The sequence below is a fragment of the Schistocerca piceifrons genome, chromosome 8 (assembly GCF_021461385.2).
Source record: "Schistocerca piceifrons isolate TAMUIC-IGC-003096 chromosome 8, iqSchPice1.1, whole genome shotgun sequence".
NCBI lineage: Eukaryota > Metazoa > Arthropoda > Insecta > Orthoptera > Acrididae > Schistocerca > Schistocerca piceifrons.
Genome location: NC_060145.1, coordinates 462,087,381 through 462,105,068, shown reverse-complemented (window position 1 = coordinate 462,105,068; position 17,688 = coordinate 462,087,381). Strand labels below are relative to the sequence as shown.

The following is a 17,688-nucleotide window of genomic DNA, read 5'->3' as shown; positions in this document are numbered from 1 at the left end:
ACATAGCAAGAGTGCTCTTCCAGCCAAGTATTTTGCTAATATTGTGAGAATTTTATAGACTAAGAGACTTTGCCCAATAGTAAATAAAAAAATGATATTTTTTGGAGAAACCGTTATATTGTTACTTTCCAGCAACAAATAATAGCAGTTGTAATTTTGACGGTTAAGAGGAAGGGGCTCATGGCATGTAAAAATGAAATACCAAAGAATTCTTGCATTATGTTTATTTCACATTATTTACAAAAATATATTCAAATGTTTTTGATACCGATAGAATTAGGTTTAAGTGCCACTTGTATAGCCTAATGAAATACATATTAAGTAGCATTGTACATGCAGTAATTTTTTTATACATGATATATACTTTCTTTCTGCTTCCAACTGATAATGTTCATTAAAATATATTTACATGAAACAACTTGTAGTTTGAAAAACAACATTAGAATTTTTATTGGACAACACTTATCAATTTGTATATATGTCTGTACAACCTTAAAACTGTATTTTGTTTTGAAATTTTGCATAAAACAGAGTAACTAAATAAAATTAACTTGTGCATATAACTCTGGGCTTTCTTAATATTTACATTAGTTTTTACATTATTTGTAATATATTAAGAAAAGCATTTTATTTTCCTAACACATTAATTTCACTTATCAATATTATTATCATCTAGATGGAGTGATATATTGACTTATTACACATTCTTGTTAATACTGTTACAAAATGGGGGTTACAGTAAGAGAACATTTATGTTATAATTGTTTGCAGTTATAGATGTACTTGGATGTCATTCTCACATTAGTTTAGCATTAACATGAGTTCAGCCTGGTAACAATTACATGAAAGTCTTCGTATTTAGTGCTGAGTGGTTGCTGACTACTTCTGGTTCACTGGTGAAGAAAATATACCACAAAATATTCCACAGAGAAAGGTTTTTAATGCTGTGTGGGAAATTTAAATGATGTTACTTGCTTTATTCACCAGTGTTGCCCTCAACTTTTTTGACACTTGTCTTCTTTTTTGTAGCTGAAACAGATATTTCAGACATTGTCAAAGTACAATAATGAACCATATATGTGCAAACTTTTTGGAAGTCAGTAGGTATCATCTATTCTGTCCATTAAGTCTTTTTTTTGTGGTGACATTCATAATTAAACTGGACAATGTGTCACACTCATTTTTAGTTCAAAACCTGATGCACAACTTTAGTATGTATATAAAGTGATAAACATATGTCACATGTACAATGCTCAAAATCAAAATCTCACTGCTTGTTATAAGCAGGTAATTTTTATTAAGTACACATATCCCTAAATCTATAAGGGTTTTGAGAACTGTACCTGCATACAAATAATACCTTTTTGCCAGAATTTTGCATGTTTTCTCTGTTATTTATGTATTTCATTGTTTATGTTTCACTTAGATTATGAACTATTGTTGTTTGAGTGAATGCTACTGTACTGATTATGATGATTTTTTGGAATATTTGATTTACATGAGTAATAACATTATGTTAAATTTCATAGTACTGTGAGAAAAATGGAAACTTTAGGAAGTTGTCTTATGGAATCAAGTGCAGTTTTAAGAATGGATCCTCCAATTCAAAAACAGTCATTAGTCCACTAAAATGGTCATCAATGAGAGACGCTTTTGACTTTAGCTGGTACTGCTCACATTCAGAAACTCAATGGTTTGGCGCAAATTAATTGTTGCTAAACTGTCAGGGAACTTCCAGAAGGGGTTGGAATCTCAGCTGGATTTGTCATGAGATTTTAACTGAAAAATTGTATGTGCATTGGATTGTGACAAACTGTGATTCTTGTCTGATGATGACCAAAGAATAGAAGAAACATCAGTTGAATGTTCTGAAGATTCACCTCTTATTTCTGTCCAAGTAGGCATATTTGGTCGTTAATCTGCTGCAAATTCAGATATCATCCTGCCAGATCATGTCTAATCTGATTGATCCATCTCTTCTTTGGGCATTCTCTTGGTGTCTTGAAATAAGTTCTTTCCCAAACCATGCTCTACCTACTTTTTGTGGGCCCATTTTTTTGAGACAATCAAACACCGTGAGATTTTTAACTCAAAATCACTGCTGAAAGGCTGCTGTTTTTACACAATTAATGAAATTTGTCATGTGAACTGGACATAAGCAGGTATAGCACTTGGTTTCCACACTGGGAAATGCTGCAGCATTTGTTGGGCTATACTACACATCAATCTGTCACCACAACCAAGATTTCAGAGGGACGGTGGTGGTAGGGGGGGGGGGGGGGGGGCATTCACACTTTATCCAGAAGTTTACATATTCTATCTTCTTTCTGTTTCATAATCAGATAATAAACACTACCAAAATCTAATTTCAAGACAAAATCTAGAGGTAACATATTTATCTACTGAAGTCACATTTCCCGACACTTTACCACAACAAACTGTACTAAAAGACATGATTTGGAAAGACTTTTCATTCTATGCATGTTAGCTTCACTGCACGCTTAATAGTTTTCATGTTTTCAGTTCTAAACAGGAGATGTTTAATGTTTGTTTGTTCAATCCACGGCATTAATGAGTTTGTGCGAAATCCACAGGATTAATGAGTATGTGTGATGAAATAGTGATGCTTCTGGTACATCACAAGTCATGTGCTGTGTTTGTGAATTTTGGATGACAAAATAAATACTGAACTGTGATCAAATCAGGCAGTGACATAGAAAATAGTCTTTGTTGGCTCATATTCTCTAGCATGTTTGCATAATGTAATGAAGTCCCTCCTGAGAAATAAAGCTCTTACACATAAATGAATCTAATATTACAGAACATACTTCTATTAAATTAATGAGAAAGTCTTAAGATCTTTTGCCAATGGCCTTGCCGCAATGGATACACAGGTTCCCGTCAGATCACTGAAGTTAAGCGCTTTCGGGCGTGGCCGGCACTTGGATGGGTGACCATCTGGGCTGCCATGTGCTGTTGCCTTTTTTTGGGGTGCACTCAGCCTCGTGATGCCAATTGAGGAGCTACTCGACTGAACAGTGGCGGCTCCAGTCAAAGAAAACCATCATAACGACCAGGAGAGAGTTGTGCTGACCACACGCCCCTCCTATCCGCATCCTCAGCTGAGGATGACAAGGTGGTTGGTTGGTCCTGATGGGCCACTTGTGGCCTGAAGACAGAGTACTTAAGATCTTTTAGAAAACGCAGAGGTGAATGAAAAGACTTCTGGAATTTTAACTGCTACACTACCATGATCTTGCTAGTTTTGGTATCTCACATTGTCTGATACCCTAATTGCCAATATGTCATTAACTTCCATTTAATTATATTAAATTGTGCCAAGAATGATGTTTTTGGCACACCTTCAATATGCCATTGCTTTGAAGCAGAACCCTTTCCTAACACTTGAGTTGTAATATCAAAACAACAAAAATTCTTTAACAACAAATAGGACATTTCCCACATTTTCTTAATACAAATTGTACCAATAACAATGCGTTTTTGAGAGATCCACTATGTGGTAGTGCTTTGAAACACTATTTGTTCATTGGATGTAAGCTATAATATAGAACCATGCATTAAACTCACTAGCTATTGGCTCAACCAAACCTAATGTGGCATCTTCCTAGTTCTGCTTGTGACATGTACGTGATGGAGGAGAGCTAAGATAAAGCAACTTAGCCTTCGGGAGGTCCATAAGAGCCTTACTCAGTAGCAACCTTGCTCCAAATCTCTGCTACACAGAGTTGACCAGTATTTCAAGACACAGCCTAGACTGCTGTCTGTTCGAAAAATGCCATTCAGTGTTAACAGTTCAAAAAATTTTGACTGTCATTACGTGAATTCATGTGGTATATATTTGAAATGTGTTCTGATAATTCATGTTCTGTAATCCATTACTGAGAAATGTATTTTAATGTACATTTTGTGTGGCTCTGCCTCAGAGTGTTTAACTATGAGCCACAACTATACAAGCCAAAAGAAAATTTTAAGAATGGAAAGTGGAGTGGAAACATCACTGGGGCAAGTGCGCATTTATATCCTTACTTTCAGCTGCTACTGCTGCTAAGATATCACATGAAGGCTACTTTACATTGGAAAAGAGAACAAGTTTAAATAGTTTGATAGTGTATAGAAATGTTAAACCACTAAAGAAGGTGTGCTGTTCCTTCTGTAGTTCCTTCTGCTGCCATATTCACTCAAAGATGTAAAGAGCAGAATAGTTAGATCAGTGATTCACTGTGTAATTTATTATAATTATTTAAAGAAATTTAACTGTATCTTTAAACTGTGTTTCATTTTCTCAGAGAGGTCATTGTAAATTATGCAGTAGGCTTTCTGAGCTGCTTGAAATTTTACATATCAAACAGAGAGCAAACAAATAAAGTATATTTTGTTTATTTTCTTAGTTCTCTTTTTTCTTTATGTAATACAAGTAAGTATTAACTTATTACATCTTTAATGTAATTATTTCTGTTGTACAGTCTAAAAAAATTAATTGTGCTGATTTTGATAATTGTAGGGAACCACAAAAACTCTTACCTGTAATTAGCTTTATAGGCTCATCAGGCTTGTGGTTCTTGTAGTCTTTTCCTCCAAACTCCACTCCTGAACTAACTTGGTAGATTGGCAAGGGGATCACTGTTGAAGATACTGGAACCATTACTGTGAACAGAAAAAAAGTATTCATTCAGTACATATGTGGAAATCTTAATTAATTAAGGAAAAGAACAGTCTCTGTAAATAATTAACCGATGCGTGTGACTGACAGCTCTTAAAAAGAACTGAATTTTTAGTTCTATAAAGACAATTCCTTTTTCCAGAAAGTAAAAAGTGTCCATAAAAAAAGAAAGCAACAGGAGGATTTGGTTTGTTGAAAGCAAAAGAGAGATCATGAGAGATATGTGAAGTAAGTGAGATGCATTACTTAGTATCAGTTCCGTACACAGAATGAATCTTTTTCTCTAATGTGAAGTATGTGGTCTTTTGAAATATTCTGACAGATTAAGATTGTGTGCTGGACCAGGTCTCAAACCCAGTTTCTTGCCTCTTATGTTCAATAATCATATGAACTGAGCTATTCAGGAATGATCCTTTATCTACTTTTCTGAATATACTACTGCTGTGGGTAGCGAATCATATGTCATGTGCAGTGTGGACTCTTTGATTATCCACGTTATCTCTGAATTTTGAGAAAATGAATGATATTTAGATTTTCTTTGTAGTTTATCATTACAAGATGTAAATATCAATTGTATGTTGAGTCAGATAAATTGTATTCTCACTTGACACTGGTCTTGAAGTCCTAGAGGACAGAACTTCCAGGTCTGAGTCACGTTCCAGCTCATAGTTTTAATCTGTCAGGAACTGCCACACAATGGGCGCTGCACAGCACTGTACATGCAAACTAAGTTGGCACTCAATGTGATGGCTGATGGGAGTGACTGTAAATGGGAAATGCCTTTACAGTCGCTCCTACCAAATATCGAGCTGAGTGTCAGCTTCGTATCTACATATAGCAGTGGTTCCCAACATGGGGGTAATTACCAGCTGAGGGGTAAAATGAAATTTCCTGAGGAGTGAAAACTAAACGATTTGATTCTGTTTCAATCACAAAACTAAATTATTTTTAAAAAAGCATTACTATTATCACAGTTTTGTACGACTCAAATAATAATTTTATATACATATGTTTGTGTTTTGGACCCAATCCAAAAACATATATTGTTAAAGCAAACACAGACAAAAGAGCTTCAATCCCAAGATGAATAATTATATAAGTTATCAATAATTACTTTTTCAATTATTACCATTAATGTGGCAGAGGTTAAAGGTTTTTCACATCGTCCACACACATGTTGTGATAAAAGTAGGGTATATATGTAACAAATGCTAAATATCTCAACAAAATGTCTTCTCCAAGTTGTGGATAGTACTTACAATAGTCCAGAAAATTCTCATTACTCGCTTTGAAACAGGAAAACGAATTAATTTACAGCATGACACAAGAATAACTACATAAGACCAACTGTAGTGCTGTACACAGTAATTATTATCATTTTATTACTATTGCTATTAGTGGCTGTGGTCAAATACAAAACGTTAACAGCCTGAAGTTTACCAGCTTCACCAGTTCAGAAGAATGGAGGGCGGCAATCAAGTGATTTATGAACAGTAAGTATAGTGCACACATTTTAACTTGGTTGATTTTACATGGGGGTGCAGTCTGCAGGTCAAGCAAGTGCTGCAATGGAGAGGAGTAATGCAGGGGAAGTATGTTTTGTAACAAGTGTCTACCCTTCCCACTTTCTTATCGGGAAAGGAGTTATGGGTAGCACTTGCAATGCACCATGAATACCTTTGTTGTTCATTCTAAAACACACACACACACACACACACACACACACACACACACACACACACACAAATATCATTCATCTTTCATCATTTTAAAAATAAAAGTGTTCCATGAAAAGTCTTTAATTCTACAGTTTAGTTAGGAGCTAAAGTTGGTGATAATGTGGGGGAGGTGTGACAGATCGTTTTTTTTGGGAGGGGGAGGGGAGGGGGGTACTAGCTTATGTCCAATTGCTCTCAGGAGTAATGATCTAAGAAAGGTTGGGAATCACTGACATATCGTAAGCAATCAACTGTGAACCAAGGAGAAGAAAAATACACATTTCAGTGATAGCTGTTGTTCAAAAATGTACATAATAAATAAATAAAGTTATTAATCAGTGCTTCACACTCAGTTTTGTGCAATATGTGCTATTTTGTCATAAAATGATTTTCATTTTTCCAAGGGTTCAGTGGCTGAAAAATAAAATCTTTTGCTGAAAACGTCATGTGTTCAGTTATATTGAATAACATCAAAAGGGTTTTAATTACTCAGCTATTGTAAGTTAATTATTTTATCCTGCGCATGAGTTTCCATGGATGTGTGACCAGGAGTATTAAATAGATAAAAGAACTCTCTCATCAAATTGCATCAATAATTGTCAAGCCCATGAGGTTTTGAATATGTGAAATGTCTTTTCCTGTAGCCAGAACACAGGATGTTAACATGCATTATATAAATTCTGTCAACAACAGCCATTTCTGATGAAAATAATACAAATTATAACTGTGAATAATTTTAAACTTATGGGAAAGAAAATTTGTGCATTTGGTGGAATCTACCAATAAAATGTATCTTACTATTGATTTTGTTGTTTTCATATATACCCATACAATTCTATTCATTGATGAGTCACCAGTATTTCAGTCATATGATTGTATAGCAGATGCCATGTGACAGTAAAGATTGCATTGTATTCCATTCTGTTTAACAGGAGGTAGCTTGACGAAAACCATAACTATCCAAATATGCAGAGAGAGAGAGAGAGAGAGAGAGAGAGAGAGAGAGAGAGAGACAGAAGCCACAAAATTGCTGTTGAATTGTAATTTATTTATCGCAGGATGATAAAGGATTTATATGTTATTTTTTTAAATCTTGTCTTTGATTCATACTACAAGTAATCACCAGAAATAATATATGCAAAATATTTGACAGTAGCAATTTCTCCTTGAAGCAGATGTACCAGATTGTTTCTGACATATTAGTCCAAAATCTATGAAAACCTTCAAAATTTTGTATTTGACAGTTTTATTTAAATGTGTACCAGCATTTTTTATTAGCTTAGTGTCATGACATTATGCCAATATGCAGCACGGTCATCCTAATGTGTGGATTTATAACCTGTTCCATTTTGACAATAACAGAAGTTCCTGGATGGAGCATTTCTTAAAATAAGAGAAAGTCTTGCCATGGCCACGGGAGTGTGCATTTGGGTGTCTGTATGGTTGTGAGTGTGAATGTGTGTACTTTTGATAGAAAAAGAGCTAGTGCTCAAAAGTTAGTGTGAATGCTCTTTCCTGTTACATGTCTCTGTGCTCCATCCGTCCATCCCTTATTTTACATATGGTTCCATTTTGAGAATTTCTGAAAAGTGATAGGCAGCAGTTATGAAGCAATAACTGATTTTACATCATGCCCAACTTGCACTCTTGTTTTCTTCATGTCATTAATAAAGCACTCTGAACAATTACAGTTTTGATCACAAGGGACTGAAAGCAGAATATATTGTCTTTTTCTCATTGGTAGCAGCTGTCATTCTGGATTTCAGTTTTGAATTTGTTCCTCTTACTGGGTTAAGGTTAGCAGCAGCATAACAGTGTGGAACATAACACGGCAATGAGTGATGTGATGAACATTTCTCCGATTAAATGAAAAGAAAAGGAAGGAGGATTAGATTTTAATGTCTCATCAACAGGAATTCATTAGAGATAGTTAAATAAAACTTGTGATAAGGTGAGACACCTCTTGTACTGTTCCTAGTCTCTCTTCACTGTTCACAGGAGCTCGCAGTTGTGAAGATACACAGTGTTAACACTAAGTAAATGGAGGAATGCAGTGAGTATGAATATGATCCAAATAATGTTCTCACACATGCAAAGTTGATTGGAAATTACAGTTGGTAAGTAAAATATGTCAGAGAAATAGCTCTATCAGCTGCAGAAAACAATACCATAAGCCCCTAAGAGCAGAAACTAATCCATGGACTGTAACTGAGTAATTGTTGCCATATCCTATTTTTATTTCCATCAAGTAATTTGTTCAATTGATGAAGGAGCAAACGGGCAGGCTAGTATAAGGAGCAGCCAATAAGCAATGCAACACATGTTTTTCTGAAAGTAGCTGGGTTTTATTTAGGATTCCACTGCACCATATTATTCCCCACCGTTCTGGTGACAGAGCCCTGTTTTTCAATGTAATCTCCGTTCAATGTGACAGCCTTACACTCCTTACAAGAAGGGCCTGTATGCCCTCATGGCACCACTCTACTGGTTGACATCAGAGCCAACATCTTGCTGCATCAATGACCTCCCCATCATGAATGTATTGCTTCACACAGAGTGCATCCTTCATTGGGCCAAACAGACAGAAGTCAGAAGATGCAAGATCCATGCTGTAGTGTGGATGAGGAACAGCCCAGTGAAGCTTTTTCTCTCAGGTGCACAGACTTCTACATCTACATGAATACTCTGCAAATCAGAAGTATCTGGCAGAGTGTTCATAGAACCACTTGTGTTAGGTCTTTTGTTGTCATGGAGAAAGAGAAGTTCGTTTGCATTTTTGTGGTAATGAACATGCTGAAGTCATTCTTCAGTTTCCTGAGGATAGCACAATATACTTTAGAGTTGATCATTGGACCATGAGGGATGACATCAAACAGAAAAACCCTTCAGCATCCCAGAATACTGTCACCGTGACTTCACTGCCTGAGGGTACACCTTTGAACATTTTTTTCAGAGGAGGGGTGGTGTAACACCACTTCATGTACTGCCGTTTTGTTTCCGGTTCAAAGTGATGAAGCCATGTTGCCACTGTTTGACAAAAAATTGTCTCAATCAGCTTAGTAATGCACAAACAATTCCACACAGATACCCCCTTGTTGCTCTCTATGGTCTTATGTTAGGCGATGAGGAACCCAGCAGTCCAACTGGTTGACACGTGTCAGCACTACCAACAGTTTTGCAGTGAAGCATTTGATTGTGACATGTTGATAACCTCAAATGAGAATGTCCACATGTTGCAACATTGCAGGAATCAAAGCTGTGTGCAGTTGGCTGCCATGTGGGAGATGGGACAGGTTTGCACATCCTTGCTGTGATGATGAGAGACCCCTTGCTCAACGGCTCACTGTATTTTTGTTCACTGCCATGTCTCTGTAGACACTCTACTAGTGTCAATGAATATTTGCAATGCTGTGGTTTCTGCCAAAAGAGACTCAATCGCAGCTCTCTACTTGGAACACACATCCATCACCGAGCTGCCATTTTGAAGGCTACGTACAATGTCGCCACCCATTGGTACTTTGTGAAACTATAAGGGCTGAATTGGGAATATTCCATGATGTCCCACAACAATTTCCGCATTTCTCAGCTGAAATTGGCTGAGAGAGGAAAAAACAAATGTTGCATTATTTATGGAACTTTTCTTGTATTTACACAGAGGATATGCAACTTTCAGTAAAGTTGTACCCCTAGTCTTCAGGATGGATTGTTTCTTCATTACAGGATAAAAGGGAAATACATAGCTGCAGATGAAGGTCTGTAGCTGACACAGAGGTCAAAACAGTCACCTAGTCTCACTGCAGGTTGTCTACCTAACGAATTCCAGGGACAACAAAAATTTGACTTTCTGTAATTCATATTAGGACTGTTATTAAATATTGATATGTCAATATCAAAATGGCAATATCAATTGCCCATATTTTTATTTTATACCATACTTTATCGCAATTTTTTATAAATATTTGAAGTTGTTCTTTTGAAATTTTAATGGAACATAATTTTACTTTCACTGTTTGAAGGAGTCTTAGTACTTTTTGAGGTTTCATCACATCCAGTATTTCTCTTTGACCATGTGAAGCAAGTATGGATGGCACAAAGAGGAAGTCCAATTGCCTTGGGGGACGGCAGTGTGAATGGAATAACAAGATATCTGATGTGAAGAAATAGCACACCAGTTGCGCTAAAGAAACAATTTTAACGCAACTAGTGAGCTATTTCTTCACATCAGCATTCTTCAAAAAACAATTGCTGAAATTGATAAACAAAAATCTAAATGACAAAATTGTCCTTGGCGATAGATGTAGATGTGTGAGGAGAAATGCTACTACAACTATCAGCCATGTGGGGTAGCCGCGTGGTCTGAGGCACCTTGTCACAGTCCGCATGGTTCCCCCTGTCAGAGGTTTGAGTCCTCCCTCAGGCATGGGTGTGTGTGTTGTCCATAGCATAAGTTAGGTTAAGTAGTGTGTAGGCTTAGGGACTGATGACCTAAGTAGTTTGGTCCCATAAGACCTTACCACAAGTTTCCAAATTTTCCAACTGTTAAGTCAGTGGCATTTGCAGGAATGAATAAACAGGGAAGTCGACATGAAGTGTTCCAGAAAAATCAAATATATGACGAAACTGAATGACAGATCCATGGGACACCTGTTATTGTGCCACTTACCTGCAGTTACCACTGTTAGCAAAACGATTATGGTGAAGAGTGAACATGCATCATTTTCCTTTCAATTCTTGCTCTAAGGGGGATAGACAGACTGCTATCTTGTTAATGTACAGAATATCTATTAGTAAGTCAACTCTTAAATATACAGAACTAAAAATGGCAGTACATTTACAATTTGCAGCTGATATTTGTATAGACTGGTACGTCGATATTTTTTCTGTCGATATGTCGACAATTTTTTTTGGATATATTCAGGGCCAATAATGGCATATTTTTAAATATTGATATATCACATTCCCCCCCCCCCCCCCCTTCCCCACCCTGCCCATGAACTATGGGCCTTGCCATTGATGGGGAGGCTTGCGTGCCTCAGCAATACAGATAGCCGTACCACGTACCGTAGGTACAACCACACAACGGAGGAGTATCTGTTGAGAGGCCAGACAAATGTGTGGTTCCTGAAGAGGGGCAGCAGCCTTTTCAGTAGTTGCAGGGGCAACAGTCTGGATGATTGACTGATCTGGCCTTGTAACACTAACCAAAACGGCCTTGCTGTGCTGGTACTGCAAACGGCTGAAAGCAAAGGGAAACTACAGCCGTAATTTTTCCAGAGGGCATGCAGCTTTACTGTATGGTTAAATGATGATGGCGTCCTCTTGGGTAAAATATTCCGGAGGTAAAATAGTCCCCCATTCGGATCTCCAGGCATGGACTACTGAGGAGGAAGTCGTTATCAGGAGAAAGAAGACTGGCATTCTACGGATCGCAGTGTGGAATGTCAGATCCCTTAATCAGGCAGTTAGGTTAGAAAATTTAAAAAGGGAAATGGACAGGTTAAAGTTAGATATACTGGGAACTAGTGAAGTTCAGTGGCAGGGGGAACAAGACTTCTGGTCAGGTGACTACAGGGTTATAAATACAAAATCAAATAGAGGTAATGCAGGAGTAGGTTTAATAATGAATAAAAAATATGGGTGCAGGTAAGCCACTACAAACAGCATACACATTATTGTGGCCAAGATAGACACAAAGCCCACACCTACCACAGTAGTACAAGTTTATATGCCAACTAGCTCCGTAGATGATGAAGGGATTGATGAAATGTATGATGACATAAAAGAAATTATTCAGATAGTGAAGGGAGATGAAAATTTAATAGTCATGGGTGACTGGAATTCGATAGTAGAAAAAGGGAGACAAGGAAAAGTAGTAGCTGAATGTGGCCTGGAAGAAAATAATTAAAGAGGAAGCCGCCAGTTAGAATTTTGCACAGAACATAACTTAATCATAGCTAACACTTGGTTCAAGAATCATTAAAGAAGGTTGTATACATGGAAGAACCCTGGAGATACTGGAAGGTGCAGATAGATTATATAATGGTAAGACAGAGATTTAGGACCCAGGTTTTAAATTGTAAGACATTTACAGGGCCAGCTGTGGACTCTGACCACAATCTATTGGTTATGAACTGTAGATTAAAACTAAGGAAACTGCAAAAAGGTGTGAATTTAAGGAAATGGGAGCTAGATAAACTGAGAGAACCAGAGGTTGCAGAGAGTTTCAGGGAGAGCATTAGGGAACGATTGACAAGAATGAGGGAAAGAAATACAGTAGATGAAGAATGGATAACTTTGAGAGATGAAATAGTAAGGGCAGCAGAAGATCGAGTGGGTAAAAAGACGAGGGTTACTCAAAATCCTTGGGTAACAGAAGAAATACTGAATTTAATTGATGAAAGGAGAAAATATAAAACTGCAGTAAATGAAGTAGGCAAAAATAATATACTAACGTCTCAAAAATGAGATCGACAGGAAGTGCAAAATGGCTAAGCAGGGATGGCTAGAAGACAAATGGAACAGTGTAGATCCATACATCACTAGGGGTAAGATAGGTACTGCCTACAGCAAAATTAAAGAGATCTTTGGAGAAAAGAGGACCACTTGTATGAATCTCAAGAGCTCAGATGGAAACCCAGTTCCAAGCAAAGAAGGGAAAGGAGAAAGGTGGAAGGGCTATATAGAGGGTCTATACAAGGGCGATGTACTTGAGGACGATATTATGGTAATGGAAGAGCATGTCGATGAAGATGAAATGGAAGATGTGATACTGTGTGAAGAGTTTGACAGAGCACTGAAAGATCTAAGTTGAATCAAGTCCCCGGGAGTAGACAACATTCCATTAGAACTACTGATAGCCTTGGAGAGCCAACCCTGACAAAGAGCAAGATGTATGAGACTGGCGAAATACTCTCAGACTTCAAGAAGAATATAATAATTCCAATCCCAAAGAAAGCGGATGCTGACAGATGTGAAAATTACTGAACTATCAGTTTAATAAGTCACGGCTGCAAAATACTAACACAAATTCTTTACAGACGAATGGAAAAACGGTAGAAGCCAACCTCGGGGAAGATCAGTTTGGATTCCGTAGAAATGTTGGAACACGTGAGGCAATACTGACTCTACGACTTATCTTAGAAGATAGATTAAGGAAAGGCCAACCAATGTTTCTTGCTTTTGACAATGTTGACTCGAATACTCTCTTTCAAATTCTGAAGGTGGCAGGAGTAAAATACATGGAGCGAAAGGCTATTTACAATCTGTACAGAAACCAGATGGCAGTAATAAGAGTCTAGGGTCATGAAAGGGAAGCAGTGGTTGGGAAGGGAGTGAGACGGGGTTGTATCCTATCTACGATGTTATTCAATCTGTATATTGAGCAAGCAGAAAAAAAAAATTAAAAAAAATTGAAAAAAAAATTGTAGAAATAAAAATCCATGGAGAAGAAATAAAAACTTTGAGGTTCGCTGATGACATTGTAATTCTGTCAGAGACAGTTGAACAGAATGGACAGTGTCTTGAAAGGAGGATATAAAATGAATGTCAACAAAAGCAAAACGAGGATAATGGAATGTAGTCGAATTAAATCTGGTGATGCTGAGGGAATTACATTAGGAAATGAGACACTTAAAGTAGTAAAGGAGTTTGGCTATTTGGGAAGCAGAATAACTGATGATGGTCAAAGTAGAGAGGATATAAAATGTACTGGCAATTGCAAGGAAAGTGCTTCCGAAGAAGAGAAATTAGATAACATCAAGTATAGATTTAAATGTCAGGAAGTCATTTCTGAAAGTATTTGTGTGGAGTGTGGCCATGCATGGAAGTGAAACATGGACAATGAATAGTTTAGACAAGAAGAGAATATAATCTTTCGAAATGTGGTGCTATAGAAGAATGCTGAAGATTTGATGGGTAAACCACATAACTAATGAGGAGGTATTGAACAGAGTTGGGGAGAAGAGAAATTTGTGGCACAACTTGACTAGAAGAAGGGATCGGTTGGTAGGACATGTTCTGAGGCATTAAGGGATCACTGATTTAGTACTGGAGGGCAGCGTTGAGTGTGAAAATCGTAGAGGGAGACCAAGAGATGAATACACTAAGCAGATTCTGAAGGATGTAGGTTGCAGTAGTTACTTGGAGATGAAGAGGCCTGCACAGGAGAGAATAGCATAGAGAGCTGCATCAAACCAGTCTCTGGACTGAAGACCACAACAACAACATATCGCATTCCCGGTATTTTTAAAAATATCAGCAGTCCTAATTCATATAATTATTGATTGGATATAAAAACTTAAAATGCTCTCACAGTCTTTCATTAAGAGGCGTACTCTTATTTTAAAAGTTGATGACAATACGTCAAGTGTTTAAGTTAGAAATTGTGTATACGTCTAGACACAACATAACTCAGGGTGTGCTATATTCTTCCAATGTTTGAGAATCACAGAATCTAACAGCTTCAAACAAAGTTTAATCTACTCATAATTTCAAACCCTTTCAAAACTTTGTCTTGCTGACTTCTTTACAAAGTAATTAAAGGAAAAATGTCTATAGTTTACTACATTTTCACTGTTCATAAGGTAAACTTCAGCCTGAGCAAGATGGTCCAATTTTTTACTTTTTTGCTACTTACTCTTTTCCCAATGTACTTTGTGAGCAGTATCCACAAATACCACTGTGTGCACCTGCAAGGTTATATATTGTACAACACACAGTTTAGGAGATAAGACCCTGAAAAATGTGAAAAACTAGCTTCACTTAAAACGGAGCCAGAATTACCCAGACTATACTCATTTAGTTTGGTTTTACTTTTTCATTAGTCTATGAGTGACTAATCCAAAACTAATAAAACTGATGTGATTAGGGCCTTGAGTCTGCGAACCATAAAGACTTTTCATGATTAATGTCATCAGGTTGTAACAAGAAGCTTTCAGATGATGTTCCTCACACATAGAAGAATAAAATATGTTATGTGGACACTAGTCCAGAAACACTTTTGTTTTTGTGTTGGAGCTCATTTTCTACTTCTCTTCACAATAACATTAATCACGAGAAATGTACAGAAGCAAAATGTACTAGCCTTACAAGTAATGTTTCTTGTTTATGTTTGGCTGGATTGTACAGTAAGCTTTAATTCTTTGGTTCATTGTCAGTGTTCGTAATTCCACTCGAACAAAGGTAATGTTGACATGTGACTCAGTTCATTTCTATGCTAGCATCGACCACGTAGGATGAGCCGTTTAATGTTCTCATGGACTGTACAGTGCAATGGAACCGTACTCAAATGCAGAGCTGGCAGATGCCCATTTGTTGGCCTGGCACGAATTAGCAGCCCATACTGGCTGTGGCACTCAGTGCTTGTGTTGGGAGAGATTTACAGGACGATGGTGCCCACACATGAGGATGTTTTGAGCAACTGATCACGGTGTTAGGGAGCATGGAACATTTTGAGGCTACTACTCGCAACTAGGACATCTTAACTGGAGGAGCAACTTGGTGCAGTGATGACAACCCTGGTGTCAGCGTAAGACAATTAGCTGCAGCACGTAATGTTGACTGCATTACTGTCTAGGGAGGGCTGCACGAGAATTGGCTGTGTGTATACACAGCAGAGGGTCGAAATCGTGTTGGAAACTTGGCACGAAGGGTACAGAGAAGCAACATTAGCACCCACTGGCTTTCATATCAAATGTTGCCAGGTCAACGGCTCACAACTGCCATTACTTTGGACAGAGATGTAGCCAGGCCTTTGTCAAATGGAGGGGGGTGGGGTACGATTTCTTAAAGAGGACCTTAAAAAGACTGATTTTCGAAAATGATCACGAAGTTTTCAGCAAGCAGAGATATAATTTTGTTAGCTAGGAGTGCTATATGTTGGCAAACCACTAAGAAACAGTCATGCTCCAATCTACCATCATCCTCCAAGGACATTTTACATTCCTCTTTTTTTTCAGCCTTGATGTGATTAGATTAGATTAGATTAGATTAATACTAGTTCCATGGATCATGAATACGATATTTCGTAATGATGTTGAACAAGCCAAATTTTCCAATACATGACATAATTATGTTAATTTAACAACATAATTAAGTTAATATAACAACATTTTATTTATTTTTTTAAATAATTTTTTGTTTGTTTTTTTTTTCTTTTTTTTTCTTAATTTATATCTAAAAGTTCCTCTATGGAGTAGAAGGAGTTGTCATTCAGAAATTCTTTTAATTTCTTCTTAAATACTTGTTGGTTATCTCTCAGACTTTTGATACTATTTGGTAAGTGACCAAAGACTTTAGTGGCAGTATAATTCACCTCTTTCTGTGCCAAAGTTAGATTTAATCTTGAATAGTGAAGATCATCCTTTCTCCTAGTGTTGTAGTTATGCACACTGCTATTACTTTTGAATTGGGTTTAGTTGTTAATAACAAATTTCATAAGAGAGTATATATACTGAGAAGCTACTGTGAATATCCCTAGATCCTTAAATAAATGTCTGCAGGATGATCTTGGGTGGACTCCAGCTATTATTCTTATTACTCACTTTTGTGCAATAAATACTTTATTCCTCAGTGATGAATTACCCCAAAATATGATGCCATATGCCAGCAATGAGTGAATATAGGCGTAGTAAGCTAATTTACTAAGATGTTTATCACCAAAATTTGCAATGACCCTTATTGCATAAATAGCTGAACTCAAACGTTTCAGCAGATCATAAATGTGTTTCTTCCAATTTAATCTCTCATCAATGGACACACCTAAAATTTTTGAATATTCTACCTTAGCTATATGCTTCTGATTAAGGTCTATATTTATTAATGGCGTCATACCATTTACTGTACAGAACTGTATGTACTGTGTCTTATCAAAATTCAGTGAGAGTTCGTTTACAAGAACCACTTATAATTTTCTGAAGGACATTATTGACAATTCCATCAGTTAATTCTTGTTTGTCAGGTGTGATTACTATACTTATATCATCAGCAAACTTCACCTCTTCATGACTATATAATGGCAAGTCATTAATATATATTAAGAACAACAAAGGACCCAAGACTGACCCTTGTGGAACCCCATTCTTGATAGTTCCCCAGTTTGAGGAATGTGCTGATCTTTTCATATTATGAGAACTGCTTATTTCAACTTTCTGCACTCTTCCAGTTAGGTTCGAATTAAACCATTTGTGCACTGTCCCACTCATGCGACAATACTTGAGCTTGTCTAGCAGAATTTCATGATTTACTCAATCAAAACCTTTGAGAGATCACAAAAAATCCCAATGGGTGGTG

At 37.0% G+C, this 17,688-nt stretch overlaps 1 protein-coding gene across 1 annotated transcript in view; it reads right to left on the bottom strand.

The window, feature by feature from the left end:
- Window positions 1-283: 283 nt before the first annotated feature.
- The window catches only part of LOC124711838, a 185,619-nt gene continuing 168,214 nt past the window's right edge, over window positions 284-17,688 (bottom strand). The window contains exons 2-3 of the mRNA XM_047242062.1: window positions 4,543-4,665; window positions 284-1,029 (exon numbers count right to left, since the gene is read on the bottom strand). Coding sequence (XP_047098018.1) covers window positions 977-1,029; window positions 4,543-4,665 — 176 coding nt within the window. The 3' untranslated portion in view covers window positions 284-976. The remainder of the gene's footprint in view (window positions 1,030-4,542; window positions 4,666-17,688) is intronic.